General features: G+C 50.9%; 1 protein-coding gene across 12 annotated transcripts in view; it reads left to right on the top strand.

Moving 5' to 3' along the window:
- MAST2 (microtubule associated serine/threonine kinase 2) overlaps positions 1 to 8,174 on the top strand; it is a 192,289-nt gene extending 184,115 nt beyond the window's left edge. For all 12 annotated transcript variants that reach the window (XM_064665343.1, XM_064665345.1, XM_064665342.1 and 9 more), the window contains 4 exons: positions 23 to 145; positions 862 to 998; positions 1,226 to 1,413; positions 2,108 to 8,174. In XM_064665343.1, the coding sequence (XP_064521413.1) occupies positions 23 to 145; positions 862 to 998; positions 1,226 to 1,413; positions 2,108 to 4,209 (2,550 nt within the window). In that variant the 3' untranslated portion in view covers positions 4,210 to 8,174. The remainder of the gene's footprint in view (positions 1 to 22; positions 146 to 861; positions 999 to 1,225; positions 1,414 to 2,107) is intronic.
- Positions 8,175 to 19,461: the final 11,287 nt, after the last annotated feature.

Here is a 19,461-nt window from a genome sequence, read left to right as displayed (position 1 = left end):
GTCATCCCCTTCTCGTTGCCAGCACGTGGAGGAAGGTGGCCCGGCGAACGAGGCGGGTCTGCGGGAAGGGGATCTGATAACCCACGTCAACGGGGAGCCAGTCCATGGGCTGGTGCACACGGAAGTGGTGGAGCTGATTCTGAAGGTAGGGAGCTCAGCACTGTCACATTTTTGAAAATGTGAGCCAGCTTGTTTCATATGCCATAGGTAGGTAATTGGCATTATCTGAAATACAAGTGTGTACACAGCACCTGATGGTACTTAAGAGCAGCTTTGTAATGGTTAGTCTTGTGTTTGATACCTCCTCTGAGCAGAATCCATTTACAGAGGAAAAACCCTAAAGTTCTGGACTATTCTAAGAGACAGAAGAGTTTGGGATTGCAAATAGAGGAGCAATCAGGATTATTTTTTTTTTAAGATGAATGAGACAAGCCATGCTCTGTGTTGCAGATTCATCATGATAGATGCCTGATATGTTCACATCTGCCATCAGTCAGAGCACTGGGAATAGGATTGGTGACAGAATATCACTTTGTTCAAGTTTCCAAGTATTACAAGTATTAAATTGAGTCATTTGGGATCTCAATGGGAGAGGTCAGATGCTGTGTTCTGTCTGCCCTGGGAAGCTTTACCTACCAGCTGGGGTCTGAGCTAATCATTTGTGAAAGCCTGACTAACGAGGGCTCTCTCTCAGCAATTCCTTAATAAATGGTAGGTGGAAATGCTGAGAGGAAAAATGGAGTTTGACAAAGGATTTCAAAATGGCAGGCAGCACTGAACTAGCAGCCTACCTGCTTAGCCTGCAGATCTGCTTCAAATAACCACATTTTAAGCAATGTCTCTGTGTCTTGTATCTAACAGAGTGGAAATAAAGTGTCCATCTCCACCACACCATTTGAGAACACGTCCATCAAAGTTGGTCCAGCTCGAAAAGCCAGCTACAAATCCAAGATGGCTCGTAGGAACAAGAAAAGCAAAACAAAGGATGGTCAGGAAAGGTTCGTTTTGATGTTTCTCTGTCAAAGGGAAAGGGTAACCAAGATAATGTAAGAGGGATCTTCTCAAATCCATTTGCAGATAATGTGTATCAGCAGGGACATCCTTTAGTTTTTCTTTTATTTATTTTTTTTTCTCTGTAACTGTGACATAAAATTGACTGAAATGTGCTAATAAAGGTAAATAAATCATTTGGGCTTGTAAACACCATTTGAATGCTCTTCCACAGTAAGAAGAAGAGTTCTCTGTTGAGGAAGATCACTAAACAAGCATCGTTACTTCACACCAGCCGGAGTTTATCGTCACTGAACCGGTCTCTGTCCTCTGGAGAAAGTGTGCCTGGCTCTCCCACTCACAACCTGTCTCCTCGCTCACCAACCCAGAGCTACAGATCCACTCCCGAGTCTGTACACTCAGGTAAAAAAAAAACAAACAAAAACAAACAAAGCCAAAAAAATCTAGTCAAACAGAAAAAAAAGCTTGGAGAAAACTTTTGCTGATTGATTAATTTTGGAAATAAAATACACAGCAGCAGGTAGTAGGTCTCTGTGAAGTAAATGACAGCTGTGATTTCGATTACCTTAAGGATGGATGTATTCTCGTTCATTGATTCATTTAAAAATGAAAATCCATACATCCTTTTAAGAATGCATTTGCTGTACTAGAGCATCCTTTCACTTTGATGCAAATGTGTATTGTAAGTTGCAATCTTTTCATATCAGTTTGACACATTTCCTATGTTCAGAGAAAAGAAATCAAAACAGCGTCGCAGAGTCATATTTGAAAATTGAATCAGCTGCTGGAATAAAAGGATTTACATCTGGAGAATAGCAATGAAACACGTGGTTTGTCTGCTCAAAGTTTTTTTTTTTTCAGAAAAGTGTTCTGATAGCTGAGTGTTTCTTACTCTGCTCTGGTGTTGGGTGCTAATAATGTGAATTTCCATCAGAAACCTGGCAATGTTACCTTGCAATATTACTGCTGGCCTTTGGAGTAACATGGCATTGTGCCTTGACTTTCATATCTTACTTGCAATAACTTGTTTTAATGGCCAAATATATATTAATCGTCTAGTATTTTTTCATTTGTTTTGTTTTTTTTTTCTTTTAAGTTGGTGGCAATTCTTCCCAGAGCAGCTCTCCCAGTTCCAGTGTTCCCAATTCTCCAGCCAGCTCTGGACACATCCGCCCCAGCTCTCTGCATGGACTAGCACCAAAGCTCCAAAGGCAGTACAGATCTCCAAGGCGTAAATCTGCAGGAAACATCCCTCTGTCACCACTGGCTCACACTCCATCACCAACCCCACAGTCCACATCACCGCAGCGCTCCCCATCTCCTCTACCAGGACACTCAGTTGGCAGCTCCAGTATTATTCAGTCTTTCCCAGTAAAACTACACTCCTCTCCACCACTGGTGAGACAAATTTCTCGCCCCAAAAGCGCGGAGCCCCCTCGGTCTCCTTTGCTGAAGAGAGTGCAGTCGGCCGAGAAGCTGGCTGCCTCGCTGTCCTCCTCTGAGAAGAAGCTGGGCTCCTCACGTAAGCACAGCTTGGATATCTCTCACTCTGAATTTAAGAAGGAGATGTTGCAGCGGGATCCCAGTCTCCAGAGCTTGCAGGAATCTGCCAATGAGACAACAGGTGGCAAACTTGGGCTGGCAGAGAAAGGGATGCTGCAGAAGCCGGGTTCACGGAAGTTGGGCGCCATCCGACAGGACAGGGTGGAGAGGAGGGAGTCTCTGCAAAAGCAAGAGGCCATCAGGGAAGTGGATTCTTCTGAAGATGAAACGGATGATGGTTCAGAAGATAGTCAGGATGGGAGAAGGCTGGACAAGCCCCATGGCAGTGGAGACCAAGGCTCAGATTCTTTTAATGAGGATAATAAGTTCTCATCTAAATTGGAAAGCAAGGATAGTATTGAAGATGATGCTTTTCTACCTGAAGATCCAAAAGGTACAGAAGACTTGCAGAAGGGAAATACTCAACAGGCCAAGCCTGTTTCAGAGCCTCTGCAAGTCAGTGTGCAGCCTTCCCCATCAGAGCTCCTGTCAAGAACTTCTCCAGAAAAATTAGCTAATTCAGAAAAGCCATTCCTAAAATCAGAAACAACTGCAAAGGAACATAAATTGCCAGAAAACAAAACTTTTGACTGTTTTGGTCCAAAAGACAGCTCTTCTGAAGCAATCAAAGACCTAGGGAGAACTACAGGTACTCAAAAAACAGTAGATGGTACAGAACATGTACGGTACCCGTCTATCAAACTCCTGGAACTTGAAGAAAGTGATTCTTCTGGGGCCTCCTGTGGTAAACTTGACCTGAAAGACCCTGTGCTAACAGAAAGCAGTCAGAAAAAACAGGATTCCAAACCTCTGCTGGCACTTTCCTCGTGGTGCCCAGCAAACACGAGCACTCCTGTCTCGGTGAGTCCCCCAGACCGTGGCGAGAAGGGTCACAAGGAGACGCTGCAGCCTGCAGAACAGCACAGCACCTCATTCCTGTCTCCTGGAAGCGCCAGCGAAATGTCCCAAAGAAGTCCTGGTACTGAAAAGCAGCAGCCCAACTCATCCCAGGCAGAGAGTGCTTTGACCTCCAGGAAAACGAGCCCAGCGGGACCCGCATCCTCCACACTCCTCATCCCCGGAGCCATCGAACGCGCACTCTCCGTGTCTCAGTTGGTGCCCCTGGCTCAGAGCGTGTTAGGCCCGTTGAAGCTCAGTATGTCTGGTTCTGGAGAGGTGGAAAAGAGAAAGGATTTGGGTGCTTCCTGTAAAGAAGAGAGAGATTTGAAACAAAAAAGGCAGGAGATTTCACAAGTAGGAGAATGCCAAGAGAAAGCCAAACTATCTAGCACAGACGGTCTGACCACGAGGAGCGGGTCCTGCTCAGAGTCCTTACACTCAGCAAAGCCCTGGGAGGCAACGTGTCCTGTGGTGGCCAAAAAGGAGGCAACATGTCCTGTGGTGGTCAAAAAGGAGGCAACTTCTTGCGGTGCTAAAGCATCTGAAGCGTTGGCAGGTAGCTGCAAAATCACTCCATCGAAAGAGCTGTCTCATGCTCTTGGACAAGCAGCGCTGAAAGCCTCTCCTCTGCCAGATGGCAGCACGAGGCCCTGTAAAGAAGGGACTCTGGCACAGGCAAAAAGCAAAGAGGTTGGAAATCAGTTAAAAATACAAGACTTTCCCCTGTCACATGACGATGCTGTAAAGAAAACATAGCAGCATCACTGGTACTCATGGACTGGAGCATTCTGCATTCAAGATAGAGACTGCATGTTTGAATTTTGTAATATACACTAATATAAAATAGAACTTGTGTACATCTATTTTTGGGAGGGTTTTTTTCATACTGTTTTTTGTGTTTTTTTCATCCTTGCTATTCTATTTTTGTACACAGTAATGCTTGCTGTTTGAGGTCTCTTTAGAACAGGGTATCTTTAAAGCAGGGCTTAAGAAACAGTTTGTTTATTTTTATTTTTTTTTCCCCTTCCAGACCTTCTGTTTTGCCTGATTTTAGGACCTGGTGTGATCTTCCCTCTAATCCTGCATTTATTTGAGATCCTCAAAATTCTGAGTACAAAAAAGGCAGCTTGTTTTCAAATTTCTGCTTTTCAGCATTCTCTTTGAAATTCCATTGAAATTCAAAAATATCAAGTTTTTGCTTCAGTTTTACAATCTGATGTCCTTTGACAAGAATAAGAAACTGCTCTCTTGTCTAGAAGTTACTCTGAAACTACAGACCCTCTTTGGTGCAAGTATGACCTCTTTGTGTGTCTCCACGGTCCTGTGTCCTTAGAGGATATGGAGACAAGGAATTGGCTGGAGAGGCTGGACAGAGGGAGAGATCCCTGTCTTCTCTTGAAAACAAGTAAGAGTATTTTTCAATGGAATTATCAGAAAGAGAAATCTCCAATCCATAAGCTGGCTTGTTGGGGGATTGTTTTTACTTATCCTTTATAGGACACATGGCAACTTTTCCCTCTGTTTTTAAAATTTTAGTGATGTTTTATCTTCCTTTCTCTGGCTTCAATTCATAACTTGCCCTGCCTTGGAGTAAGTGACCCCAGGAAAGGGGTGCCTGTAGGTTGGTTTTAAAGTAGAGAAATTTGTAGTCATGTGTTCTCCAGTGTGTCTCGGGGAAAGTTATCTCGATGATAAACGGCCTTTGGAGACTTTTCCTTCTCTTGGTGAGTCTAAGTAGGTAGGGATTTTAAGGTGTTCCTTAACATTTCTGAATTGGGGCTTGGGAAACTTGCTGGGTTTTCTGAATCTGCCCGTTTTAAAAACAATCGAACTCGTGAAGAGTTTGGACTCCTCAAGTTCTGTGGACAAGCTGCAAGCAGACTTCAAACCACATGTGATATTTTCAGATTTCAGCTTTGATAGCTAGATCATTGCCACTGCTGAGGTCGCTTTCCATTAGAAACTTACTCTTTGCTCTTAGGTTTAGACATGGCTTTGCTTTAAGTGTGACCGACTCTGGGTAACAGTGCTCCTTGCTGAGGATTAGGTCAATAATAATGCACCAATAAATGTGTTGAGTGGTGATACCTATAGCACTGTAAGCCATTTCTTCATCCAGTTAAAAGTTCCTCTCGATGAACACTCCCATCATTTGTCCCAGATTGTGCTCAGCTTGTATTCTAGTCTTGTCTGAGTGTATCTCCCTGCAGATCACCCATGAGGGGTAGTATCCTGCTCACTGGCTTAGAAGCAGAATGACTGTGCAACAGTATTCCAAGCTAAAACCCACTCTGTTGATCTGATTTCCTTACGCTGCTGCTTCCTTCAGTGTCTTGGCTTTTTCTGAACTTGAAGTTTTGATTCGTTTTCCCTAAATGCAAATATGTTTTTATATAGGAATATATTTTCTCCATATCTCTCAACTTGATTTCAATTTAATCCACAGCTCACAAAAAAAATCTCTGAAATCTCACCCTGCTTCTTTCTGTGTAGCCGCTGCTTCCCCCCGTTATATATTTGATTTTGGCTGCTTGAATTTCATTTCTGGACCAAGGTTTGGTTTGATTTGGGCTTTTTTTCTTTAACATGTTTAAATGAGTGTTTACTCCATGAGTCTGTGTGAACATGTATGGTGTTGCTACTACACTAACCAAAGCCTCAGTGCTCCCAGGTAACACGTTAATAAACTTTGCTGTGATGGTGTTGAGAGCAGAGCCTGCTGTGCTGTCTGTCTGCTCTTTTTCCTTGGAATTCATAGGCTGCTCGTATACACTTGGTTTGCAATTATAAACCACAGTATTTCCACTGCCTGGTCAGGGTCCTGGGTGTCTCCATCCTCTCAAAGCGCTCTTGGTGGTGAGCATCATTCAGTGCTGGTTTGGAGCAATAGCAAGTTAAGAACAGACTTGGCAGGATCTGGTACTTACCTGGCTGGTTTTCTCCCTGATGAGTTGATCTACTAAAAAATTGCTGAGAAACAGTGCAGGATGTTATGGCATGGACAGGAGTAGTGAAAAATGGATTTGGCATCCTGAGTCTGTGGTAATTATAAAGACAAGCCTCAGGCTGATCTCTGAGAGCACCTGACCTTGGTGAGATGGAAGTGTCTGTGTAAATTAAGGAGGGAGCTCAGAGTTGTGTAAGGACATGGTCCAACCTGGCTGTTCCCTGGGTAGCAGGTCCCCTGTTTCCTTCTGTGTTTAGAAAACCCAAGGGGAAAACCAACCACTGCTCCTAGGAGGTTAGCACGGGATGAGCCAGGCTGGGTAACCTGGCTCATCCCACTCTGGCAGGGATGGGATGGTACCAGCTGTAAGCTGCTGACTCCCTGCCTTGGCAGCAAGTGCTTCCTTTCTTAGGCATAAAAAGAGGAGTGAAGCCCCTTGCTATGTCACAGCTCTTGCTGCTTTTGCCTACGTTGGCCAGAGAAGAGGTGAGGTGTGTGTTTCCTTGCCTCTTTTGTAGCTACGGTACAGGAAGTGAACAGTGCAATTAACAATCCCTGGTTTTTTGGAAGCCAAAGCCAAACAGCATTGCCAGGAAAGCATCCTAGTGAAGCCCTGTATCCCCTACTCCTGGTCAGTCTTGTAGTTTCCCTCCATGTGCCAGGTGCCCCATCGTCCCAGTTCCACCTTCTGTCAAATTTATATGGCGCACCTTAGCAGAAAGTCTGGGAAAAAAGCCTTTTAAATTTTGATAATAAGCCAGGTAGATACGCCAAGACTTTACTCCTTGCTCTGCTACAAATTCCTTCAATGCCTTCTCAAATAAACTCGAAAAATGCATGGGGGAAGAACAAGATGCTGGAAGAGCTGTGTGTGAGGAGCGAGAGCGTGTTCCCAGCATCGACTCAGACCCGCAGTGTCCGAGGGAAGCTCTTGGCAAGCCCAGACTTCGGCCTCCGTAGGGAACCCTGAGTCAGGCAGGTGGAAGGTGGAAGTCACGAGCGTGAGGTGTGTGTTTGGTGAATGAGCCGTGCGTGTCACCATCCAAATATGCTGCTTTCCCGCTTTGTTTCCCTCTTCTGTCAGCTTGGATGTGTCTCCTGCTCCTCATCCATGTAGGGATAGCTGGTTCAGCCTCTGCAGCTCCTCTCTGCTCCTGCATCCAGCTGGCCCATCCCTGCCCCGTGCCTCATTTCAGTGTTATTTTTCCCTTTGTCTCTTACTGTTGCAAACTAAGAGAAATGGATGATATTTATTGTAAATATTAGACTTTAGCATTGTTCCGGCCACTCCTGGTCCGAATGTCAGAGGCCTTTGGCTGCTGCTGTACTAAAGAGCGCTTGTGGGGAAGGGGTAGGAGTGACCAGTGGGTTTGTTTGCCACACTTGCATTAAGGTGTGATTTGGAGTATTTTTTTTTTTAAATTTTTTTTTTTTCTTTTTCTTCTGAAGAGGGGAGGATTAAGTCTTTCTCTGGTTTTCTCTTACTGGATGTGAAGGATAATTCTGTACTTCTAGTAGAAGATTTGACAGAAGTGTGTGTTTACGTTGTGTTCGATTACCATATCCAGGTGGCTGTGAGAGCACCTCCTGCGCTGGGCTCTGCCAAGCCGTGTCACTCAGCACTTAGCTAGATAAGAGAAAGTGTGGAATTTCTGTGTTTTTAGAAACTTGAACAATTGCCACATAATAGCGGTGCAATAATTTTTATTCATGTTGTACCTGCATGTCGATGTTCAAATCCTCCTCCAAAATAAATAATTTTTTTTTTTTTTTTTTTACATAAATCCAAACTCGTGTCTGTCTCTTGTTTTGGTTTCCCCTCACTTTCCCTCAGTGCCAGGAGTGGCTGTGCCTCCAACTCGCCTCCTCAGCCGGCTGCTGGATGGGGCACAAAATGTCCCGTGGAACGTCTGGGTATTGCAGTAACTCTGCCAGGCTCTTTGGGATTTTCTGCTCCAAAGGCCCGGTGTGTGGGTAAGCCAAAGCTTCCCACTCTGAAACTCAAGCCCAAAATTTGCCATCCTCCACCAAGTCCATAAGTATATAGTGTGCCGTGTCCCTGCCAACGCAGGGTCCTGATTCTCGGTTCTTATTAAAGGAGTAAAAACATGTAAGGCATGAAATTTGGCTGAGCAAGATGATGTGACTGCCCACAACTAAATACCGTGTCTGAAGGGTGTAGGAATTGGGTGCACAATAAAATCCGAAGGGCAGGGGCTGCTGGTGGCACCGGTATGGATTGGCTTGGATCAGCCAAATGGCATGAGGCAGCAGGTGCCCCCTTGTGCACCCACTTATTTAGGCTGCCCTCATGATGCACCTCCCAAAACCTTTCCAGAAACAGCCCTTTGCTTGTAACATTTGCAGGTGTGCCCTCTCCACGTGGAAAAGCCTTCAGAGGCTATTCCTGTCCTTGGAAATAGCGCTGGGGAGACATTCATGTCTGGGGGGGATTGGACTCATCCTCATTCGCCGCTGCCAAGGATGCTCAAAATATCCCATGTCTCCGTGCTCCGGAGGAGCTGCCGAGCAGAAATCGGGGGCGAGGCAGAGCTCCGTCCGCGGGAGATTTGCGGAGCCCCCGCCGGCAGCCGCTCGCCGCGTCGCTGGGCGTCATCGCTGACGCCGGCCCGGGGACGAGAGATGCTCCTGCCCACGCGGGGAGGGACCGCACGGCCCGCGGGGACGGGAGCGCTCTGAAAGGACACTGCTGCCTCTCCTGCAGCGTTGAACAAAACGGCCTGTCTGGCACGGCAAAGGCTCCCTGCCTCGGCCGCCGTGCAGGGACCTGGCTTGGAGCAGGAGCTGGCTGTGCCCTGCAGCCCAAGTCCAGAGCATCGTCTTCTTGGTCCTTCCTGTTGGGGCGAGCAGGGATGTGGCAGCAAGGGATTTTCAAATTACGTCTTCATGGAAACGTACTTTTTTTTCCCCCTTCCTTTTTAAAGACTTACTAGCTGGAGTTTAATTAGGGTTAAGTTTAACGTCCACAGCCCTCCTACAGAGGTTCCCCTGGCTAGGAATAAATTACTCTTAGTCGGCAGCAGTTTATTCTTCCAAAGGAATAAGCCACAACAAATAAGGGCCATTTTCCTCTCAAATGGTGGCATGCACGTGGGCAACCCAGCACGCTTCAGCGCCCCTGCCAACACTGATATTTGACTCCTTCCCCCAGGATCAGAGGGTGTGAGTGAGTCTCCAGGCAAAGTCCCGATGCCAACAGATAGGCTGCCTGCAGTTAACCTGGAATTTCGAAGAGGGGAACAATGGAGAAAGCCAAAGCAATCTGCACGGGTGCTTGGTCCCCCACTGTTGACAGCCTGCCCTGAATAGAAGCAGCAGCTGGAATTGCTGTTGGATGCACCAGGGACCAGACAGGAACCTGGGGCACCTCATGCGTGCATTGCACCCGACATGTTGCTGCCTGTGCCTCATGTGCATCAAGGATGTGAACTGAGTGCAGGGGCTGAGATCTGGGGGGATGTGCAGATGTCTGCGGCTCCACAGGGCTTAACCCTTCATATCCGGCTCTGCCCTGTGCAGCCTCATTCCCTCTGACCATGGAAACCCTCAGGGCTGGCCTGCAGCCACCCCCTCTCCCGCCTCCATCACTTGCTAGTGAGCTTTATATTTTAAACGCTGATTAGGGCTGACCTCATATTTCAGAGCTTACTTCATAGTCACTAATGAGGGATTAGGAATGTTAAGCTAATTAGCAATCAGCAAACGAGGGCTCAGTCAGTCTTCTCAGCCTGACACGCTGTCAATGAACGAGTTATTTGATGATTATCGTAAACCCGCTCAAACGGGCTGCCTAATTCTGATGGGCAGCAGGGAACCGGGGCGAGCTGCAGCCCGGGTGATGGGAGCCCATGGCCCCACATGGCCCTGCTACTCCCTGCAGTCAGGAGGGTGCAGGACACCTGCTCCTGGAGTCAAAAGGATTCAAATAAATAAATAAACTTGGGATGTTTTTGCCAGCTCGAATGTATTGAGTCACAGTCCAAACTGCCCAGCCTTACTGCTCTGGGAGAGGCTTTACCTGATGGGCCACTGAAGGAGGGAATTTGGCCACCTCTGCATGCTGTTGGGCTCCAAAAATGCCCTCAAACCAAACCTTCCCTGCTGCGAAACCTTCTTAGAGCAGCCTGACTTTCGGCTGGGTTTCAACACCCTGGGTCGTTAATTTACATTTACTTCCCCATCCCACCCTTTGCTCCACCAGGGAAGCATGGCAGCCAGGAGGCTTTGGGAGGTGGGGGGAGGTAAGCTTAGCAGTGACCTGATCAATATTTCACACTGGAAAGGGGGAGGAAAAGCTAAACCCCAAAGTATAAAACTCCAGAGTGCTTGTGGGAATGAAGCAAAGAGGGAAATGAATGGGACTAATGGGCTGTCCTGGCCCAGGAGGGCTGGAGGGGGGATGCTGGGCTCTGTTCTACCTGCTGTTTCTCCACTCTCTTCAGTGTATTTAAGACCCGAGGAAGCTCCACACCTGATGATGGCCCACATGGACAGGGCTCAGCCATGTGCCAGGAACACACTCCTTTTTGTGCTGAGGGACAGCTTGGGAGCAACACAAGGGATGGGGACCAGTAGCATTGCTGCCAGGCCAGTGCCACTGTGAAAGAATGTGTCTCTGAGGATGGGGGAGCTGCTCTTCCCTGGGCACAGCTGTGCTTTTTGCTGGGTGATGCCAAAAAGGGCCCTTTTCAGCCTTGAATATGGGGGTCAGGGTCGTGGCAAAGGCTTGTGGATGGACCTGGGGCAGGGGCTGAGCAGGGCTGCTCCTACTGCTCCCTGAAACTCATTTTCCCACCCTTTTGGGGAAAAAATAAAGCTTTTTCCTCCTTTGCAGCCAGTGTGGACAGAGGTTTTCTTCCCACAGGGGCTCAGTGCTGGCCAGGACATGAGGCCGTGACCTCCCTTCCACCCGTCCAGCCACTGGCAGGGGATGGATCCATCCTGCCCTGCGTCCGTGCCCTTCCCCATGTGCCACCCCGGCTTGGCAGCCTGGGAGCTAAAAATAAGTGAAATGCAGGGGATAACCGGGTGCCTAAATATATCCCTTCTTTAATTAGCACCAGGCGACTGCCTCGCAGTCACGTCCGTCTGCCCACTAATCCCACTAAGCTGTGCCCGCGTCACAGGGCTCCCCTGAAGAGCCTTCCCTGAGCTTGGGCACGGAGCATCACTGCTGGTGGCTCATTCCTGCTGACCCTGCCCTCGACCTCGGCGTGGCAGGAGGCTTCCAGGGATGGCCTGGCGTGGGAGGGCAGCGTGACACGGGGGTTAAATCGGCGTGAGGAGGGTCAGCGGTGAGGCGGGAGCATCCCACGGGGTGCTGTGTGCCGGGGGTGGGGGTGCCATGGGGTGGGAACCTCTCTAGAAGCGGGGTGCTCTCCCATGTCACTGCTTGGAGAGCTCCGGTGTGCAGGGCTGCCACTGAACTCACGAGGGTCAGGCTGGGAGAGTGCCCTCCTCCCCCACATCTCATTGGGAGCATCCCTGGCTCTCCCTGGCGCTCACCCGAGGCATTGAGTCAGACAATATTTAACTCGTTACAGCTTCATTGGGCTCTGAGGTCCTTCAAGGGGGAACTGCTTGAAAGTTGGAGTTGCACCATGGCTGCTGGTTTTAGCATCTTCTTCTATTTCTAATACAGGCATATAAATAAACATTTCTGGTTTGCCCCTGTGCAAGGGCGCTGGGTTCCAGCAGGGAGGGATGCAGGGGAGGATGGGCTAAACCCGTGGGCCTGGTGGCTGCAGATTCCTCTCTGGTCAGCAGTTGGCTCTTCCTCTTTAATAAAAGGCTGGATTTGCCCCAAAACTGGCTTCTGGGAGGCTCTGTAAGCAGCACACTGTGGGACAGCATCCCAGCAGGTTTTCCCTTGGGTTGTTTTAGAGTGTATGACCAAGCCACCCCTGCTGCTGTAAGTGAGGACATGGGTCTTGCTGGTCTAGGAATAAGTCTGAGCTTTGCTCTGGCAACCTCTATTAATCCTGGAGGAGAAGGTCTCTGGGAAAGGTGCTGCCCTCCCAGATCACTGGCAGCAGAAGGTTGCATTCCCTGATAAATGAGCCCAGCTCACTGCCTTTAATCTCCCAGCCTGAGTCCCTGGGACTGAGCCAGAAGCCAACCCCCTAAGCTGGCTCTTTTCTGCAGCAGCTGTCCCCTCACTGGGCTCCTGAGCACGTGGCATTTCTGGGGCCGGATCCTGACACCTCAGGCACAACCCAGGGGGTTGCACATCTTCTCCTGTTTCCTGTCTCAGTTTCTCTTTAGCAGTGCTGTCCCTATGGGCACTGTGCAGTGGACCCTCCTAAAACTCTGCTGGATGCAGGTGGCTCCCCTGGAACTGCTGGCTGGGGAATGAAGCAGGCCCTTGGGCTCTGCCTTCGCCTCCAACACGGAAGAGTGAGGGATGGATCCAGGACCCTGAAAAGATGGATGTTGCAGGGGTTCATGACTTAAAATTGCAGGAACAGCATTCCTGGGAGGAGGCAGTTCCCAGGAATTGCCATCCACATGCAGCACTGTTCTGACAGCTTGGAGCTGAGCTGGTGCTGGGACTTCTTCCCATGCTCCTGCATCCCTCGAACCCGCTCCCTCTCAGCACTGGTGCCAGGGCAGTGCCTTTCCCTGACCCTCAGCTGTGATTTTTGGCTTTACAGGCTGACACCTGAAGTGGGACCTCACTGGGGCCGGCATTCCCTGGCCCTGACTCCTGCTCTCCACCCCGCTGGCTGTGCTGAGGATCTTTGAACAGTTTCAATCAGTCCCCAAGAAAAACAGACTGAGGCAGCACAGGCACCTTCTGCAAACAGGGCGGCATTTCCTCCCCATCCTCATCCTCTGACGGCCACAGCTACTTTGCTGGAGACGAAAAGGAGAAGATTAAAGTGGGATTTTAAAAGTTTCCAGCCCCAGCTCGCTGCTCTGCCACCCTGGGCCACTTCCCTGTGATCTTACAAGCAAATGGGCTCCTGTTACCTCCCTCCTGCCATCACCTGACTTTGTAGAAGTTGATGTGGATGGTGGGGCCAGCTTGTTAATTTTGGAGCTGTCATTAATTAGGGTGCTCCTTAACCCTGCTGGTACCCTCGGATTTGTCCATGGGGCTCCTCAGGGATGCACATTCCCGTAGCAGTGGGGGATGCTCGTCTGGGGCAGGGGGGCCACACTGCTCCCCACCACTGCCCACATTCCCTCTCACTGCTAATAAGATGAGGATGGTAAGAGGATGAGGAGGAAAGCAGGTCCTTTTACCCCTCCCTGTCTCCTCAGCCCTTGCATTTCCATGTGCTGACTTTCCCGGTTGCTTTAGCCATTAAGTACTTTGGGCTAAGAGGAATTCCCCGCCCGCCCCCGCCTTGTTCCCAAACCTTTCAGCTGGATGCAACAACATCCAGAAGAAACCTATGGGGGTGCAGATGCTGTTACAAGATGGAAAACTCTTTCTGGGGATGTCAGCCTCCAAATGCAAGGGGATGCTGGTGGACCAGAGCCATGGAGCAGCTGAGCCCCTGCCCTGCCTGCGCAGTGATGCCTGGGCAGCCCACCCATCTGTTTTGCAGCTGGATGAAGGCCTCACTTTTCCCCAGGAAAATCTCCAGCTGCAGGAGTCAGGCCAGTGCTGCTCATACAGCCAGTGCTGTAAGACTTTCTGTTTTTTGTTAAATCTCCCACCCAGCACCCAGGAAAACCTCTCCTGCTCGTGGGATGCACACGTTCCAGCCCTGCTTCTCTGTCCTTGTGGTGGAGGAGCAGGTGCTGGAACAGGAATGAGATCAGTTGATTGGGAGACAGAATTTGAATTTTGGGGGGTCTCTGGGGTTTGGCAGTTTAATCTGCTGTGAGATTGCAGTTGAGGCTGGGCTGGCATTCCTTTTTCTGCCTGCCTGCTGGGGCCTTCCTGCACAGGGGAAAGGCAGGCACACGTGTGTGCGGTCACATCCCAGATTCAGGGCAACCAGCCCATCCTTCCCCAATTTCTCCTCTCTGGGGAATGAGGCTGGAGCTCCATCAGAACTGCCACAGACCTGCAGGGGTGCTCTGGCCAGGCGCTGGTGGAGCTCCAGGAGTGGCTTATCCTGATGTGCAGATAGCCCAAGGGATGAACACCAGTGACATTTTGGGCAGATGCTGCACCCATGGAAACAGGGGGATGATGCTCCTTTGGGGTCTGTTTGCCTGATGGGGCATTTGCTGCTCATGGAGAGGGGGATGAGCCCCAAACGGTGTTGAGTCTCATGGAGAGGGCTGAAGGGATTTCTGGGAATGCAGTGGAAGGGCCAGAAAATGCCCTGTGGCACCTGCAGCCCTGCTGCATGGCCCAGCACATCAGGGCTGGCAAGGAGCATCCTCCGTGGCCCCTCCATACTCTGGAGATACCAACCCATAACTTGGCAGGGGGAAAAAAGAAAAGCAGCATTCCCCCAGCATGGGGCTGGCCCCCATCAGCCACTGTGGTTTGGGGTTCCCATGGGGTTGTGGGGTGGCTGCTCCCGTTCCCAGCCACTGCTGGCGGCACAGCGGGGTCTCCATGTGGATGCCAGTCCTGGGAAGTGGGGAGACCCCTTGGCACCCGCAGGTGCTCCCCTGGAAAGCCAAGTGGTGCCGGCAGCAGGCAGGAGCAGGGTTTGGCCGGTGTCCCTGTGCACAGACAGTGATGGATTCCAGATGGCCCACGGGCGCTCGGGGCTCACCGCAGCATTTTTTCGGCAGCTGGGCTGCGAGAGGGTCCGGTCCAAAGGCAACATCCGTCAGAAGGCGGCTGGCGGGACCAGGAGGAGGAGGAGAAGGAGGAAAAGGAGGAAAAGGAGGGGGGTGGCTTTAAACCCTTGGCCGCCAGCTCACAGGGCAGCGGTGACCTCTCGGGGCTGACTCCATTTCTCCATTCCATGTCTCCTCCCATCCCTGCACTGGAGGCTGGCAGCAGTGAAGCTGTGTTTCCAGCTGCCTAAAAATCTTTGGGATGTGGGCAGTGGGCAGGGGAGGCTTGGCCTGCCTTGCCAGGGGTGTCAGGTGTGCCCCACACCGTGTGGGTGTATGGGTCTGTGGGGAACCATTCCCTGTGCTGCAGGAGGGGGGAGCCCTGCACTTGGCACGGCTTCAGCTGGTGGGGGTGGGTTGGTGCATCCCCCTCCCTCTGCATTTAGGAAGGGGGAGCAGATTTTAGACGAGTGCCAGATGAACCAGTTGGAAGCCAGCAGGTGTGGGAGCTGGTCAGGAGGAGGATGTTTGTCCTCACCACCTGAGAGGCCTGAAAGGCCACCTGAGTGTGCAAGCCCTCAGGTCCCCTGGAAAGGGCATGGTTTGGGAAAGAAAGTGCACAACTGTGGAGCTATTTCGATTTCCCCCACTGAGTGAGGCTGGGATTTATCAGACATGTTCAGAAACCAGCCTCTGAGTCAAAAATGATAATGATGGGCACCTGCACCTCTAGTGGGCCTGGGAGGAGGGGCTTCTCTCTTTGGGAGGACACCTGGGTACAAAAGAGGAGTGCTGTGGCCTCAGAGGGGTGGTAGGGGTCATACACTCTGGTGCTGCACCCAAAATTCCTGGCAGAAATGGCAGCTGAAGCTTCGCTCCATGGGGGAAAGACATGATAGGGGAAAGGGCCATGCAGTGCCTGCACCTTGCTCCCAGCAGAAGGTTTTTCGTCCTGGAGCAGCAAGAAATTTCACTTAGAAATTATAGACACTCACAAAAATTATGCCTTGAAGTAGGAAGGAAAAAAAAAAATAAGATCAACACAGAGAAGGAAAGAAAAAACGCCAACAACCCACCCTGTGCCCGGGATCAAAGCTGGGAGCCGTTTGGAAGCCCTTGGACAGGAATATTCCCCGGCTCCTTTGGCCAAGCCGCTGCCGTGAAAGGCCGCTTTGTTCCTGGAGTGCCGGCCCTGCGTTTGCCCCCGCGGACTTTGCTCCCGCCGGCGGCCGGGCGGGCTGAGCTCGGGCTGAGCTCCATCCTCGGAGGGCAGCCCTGCCAGGGGCACCGCCGGCTCTGCCGCGGCGGCAGCGCTTTGATGGGCGCGGAGGAGCAGGATGAGGAGCCCCGGCTGCTCCTTTCCCCGCCTGCCACGGAGGGCAGGTATAAAATACCCGGAGCTATTTATTCCATGAGTGATGTGCGTCCAAGTGCCCTTGTGTTCCTTCTCACTCCCTCTTTCTGCTCTGATTCCTGTCTCCTCCTCAGGTCTTCCCAAACTTTAGGCCAAAGAAACACTTACCCTTTTTTCCCCCCTTCTCTTTCTCTCTTTTTTTTTTTTTTTTTTTTTTTTAACAACCTACTTATGTTGTCCTGGACTATTTCATAAGCTGCATCACTCCATGACACTGGAATTTCCCTCCAACAGCTCTTTCTAGGTTATGGGGGGTGCTCGCCTTTTCAGGGCTAGAGACAGTCAGGTTTGGCCAAAATTCCACTTGCCAGAAGTAAGGAGAAGGAGAGTCCCACAACCTCTAGGTCTCAAATCTCCAGGGTCCTACAACCCCAAGTGCCACATCCCAAGATTTACTACCCCCAGCTGCCACCCCAAGTGTGGGAGGGACTCTGAGGCTGACTAAGCCCCTTTAACTCCAGGGTGTCTCACATCAGGCCAGCCTAAATCCTCTCCAGGTGCCGGACGTGGTCACGTTGACTGGTTTTGGTGGATCTAACATGGGGCAGGAAGGGCGGCTCTGGCCAAAGCCCAGTCCGGAAAGCTCGGCCGGGCTCTTGCTCAGCCCGGTGGAGCGGTGGGGAAAACTGCTCGGAACAGACCAGCCCTGTGCAAAAATGGGAACCTGTGTTGCCGATGAAAAGTGCTTTCTTTGGGTAGGATGTTTGTGTTTCCTTTGGCAGAGCGGCTCTGGGAGCGTGCACAGCACCTGCCCAGGGCGGGCTGGCTCTGCTCTCAGTGCACCCTTCCTGCCCCTTCCCTTGAAAGTGTGAGCAAAGGGAAAAAGTTTGGGGAATGTTTCAGTGACAGTTCTGCTTGAAGCAGGCTTGTGGCACGAAGCAGGCTTGTGGCTAGTGAGAGCCTCTCCCGGGCACAGACCTCTGACAGCAGCCCAAAAAACCAGGATCTCTCCCACACAGGAGCCCAGGGAGAGGTTTTTGGGAGGGAGGGACACATCCTGGCCCCCTCCCTCCTAGCATTCCAGTCTGCCCAAGATCATGAGACATGCCTTTGCTTGCCCCTGAGGCCCTGAGACAGCTCATGCTCCTCTTCCTGCTCCTAATCCCTCTTCTGGGAGCCAGCCCCTGGGTTGCTCTGGTTTGCATCAGGGCTGGGAGGCTGAGGCAGCTGGGCATGAAGAGCAGCGTCCTCTCACTTGGAGGGAGAGGTCAAGGCTCTGCCCTGTGGCTTGGGTCTGGTAGGGAATGGGGAAGGGAGGGGCTCTGGGCAGATGGTTGTGCAGAGGGCAGCAGGAGCCCAGGGGAATCTGCAGTGGTTTTGCCCTGCAATGCACTGGAGCGATTGGGCAGTGGCCAAGATGTTTCCCAGGAGCCACCACCACCAAGGATGGGTTTGGAGACAGGAGAGTGGGCAGCAGCCCAGCTGGTGCTCTGGAGCCTTTTCTCCCCTGCTCCAGCATGTTCTCTGGCCCAGGGAGCACAGAGTCATCATGCAGAGGGTGCCCTGGCATCTTGTCCCCTACCCATTCCTTCTCCACAGAGCCAATTTGTTTCCTCAGGGCGAAAGATTTGCCATCAGAAAGAAGAGATTTGATGAAAATAGTAGCCAGGAGAAAGTCTGGAGAAAATAGTAGCCAGGGAGTGGTTTATGCTGGTCATGGTGAAGCCTCTGTCCTTCAAACCCCCCTGGGTGCATGGATTGCTAGTGCTGCTAGTGCTGCTGAGGGACTGTGCCAGCTGAACCAAAATTGATGTGAGGTGTTTTTTTCCCCTTGGAAGTATTGTCCAGAGTCAGATTTTGTACATTAACATTTTGCTCCAACTTGGATGAAACCCGACAAGTGAGCTGATGACATTTCCCATGAAATGGGGATTCTGGGTCTGTGGCCAACCCTAATCCACCAGTTTGCTTGAAAGCTGCCGTTCACTGCTCCAAGCTTGGATTTGATGCTCCAAGGAGAGAAATGCTGCATCTCGTGTCTCACTGGGGGGAATTGTGGCCCATGGCTGGGGCAAATGCTCCCTCTTTCTCCTCATATCTCCCTGGGGCCAGGTTGTGCATCCTTGGGGAGGGTCCTGTTCCCAGGGGATTCAGGTTGCACCCTCCGTCTTGGGCACCTTTGCACCCACCCTGACTCAAACATGGTGGGACTGGTGTGAGAAGCAGCTGCCCCAGCTGCATTTCCATGCTCAGGTGCTTCCTTCATGGCAGAGGTGCCTGATGGATCCCATGCACTGGCTGTGCATGTTGGAGTGGGCCAGAGGGGACAGGCAATCCTGTCCCTCATGGTTTTTGGGCAGCTCCAGGCACTGTGCAGCCCATCTCACTGCCCTGCCCGTTATTCATGACCGTGGTACTCAGAGCTACAGCTGCTGGTTGTGTTGCTCCTGCTGCCCAGCAACACGGTGTCTATTAAACTAAACTATTAGACTAAAATAACTCTATTTTGAGAGCTGAAACTGAAGAGGAGAAGTGGAGGACCTTGGTTGCTGCAACAAGCCTCTGGCTTTCAAACTAAACTCTGATCCCTTACATCAAGTCATTTTGGCTGGGGGAGGATGGGGTCTTTGAGATGTTTGGGGTTTGCCCCCCAGATTTTTTTCCCATGAGCGCAAACCTCCCACTACAGCATGGGGGAACAGAGACCCCATGAAAGCAGCCTGGGGATGTCTGTCCATCCATTCCACAGCCCCCCCCTTTGGTGCTGTGCCTGGGGGTGCCGTGCCATTGCCTGCCCCCAGGAAGGATCCTGTATGTGACTGGAGGGGGGAACCCAAGGGACTTGCAGGAAGCTCTGCGGCGTTGCTGAGGATGGAAAAATCCCCAGGATCTGCCCTTTCTCTGAGAAGACATCTGAGCTGGGAGGTGTTTTTCTTTCCATCCAGTCAGCACGGCCGCTTGGAAATTTCCTACCTCGGCTCCCGGCTGTAAT

This window comes from Pseudopipra pipra, chromosome 9 (genome assembly GCF_036250125.1).
Source record: "Pseudopipra pipra isolate bDixPip1 chromosome 9, bDixPip1.hap1, whole genome shotgun sequence".
In the NCBI taxonomy this organism is placed as follows: Eukaryota; Metazoa; Chordata; class Aves; order Passeriformes; family Pipridae; genus Pseudopipra; species Pseudopipra pipra.
This window is presented reverse-complemented; position numbering and strand designations above follow the sequence as displayed.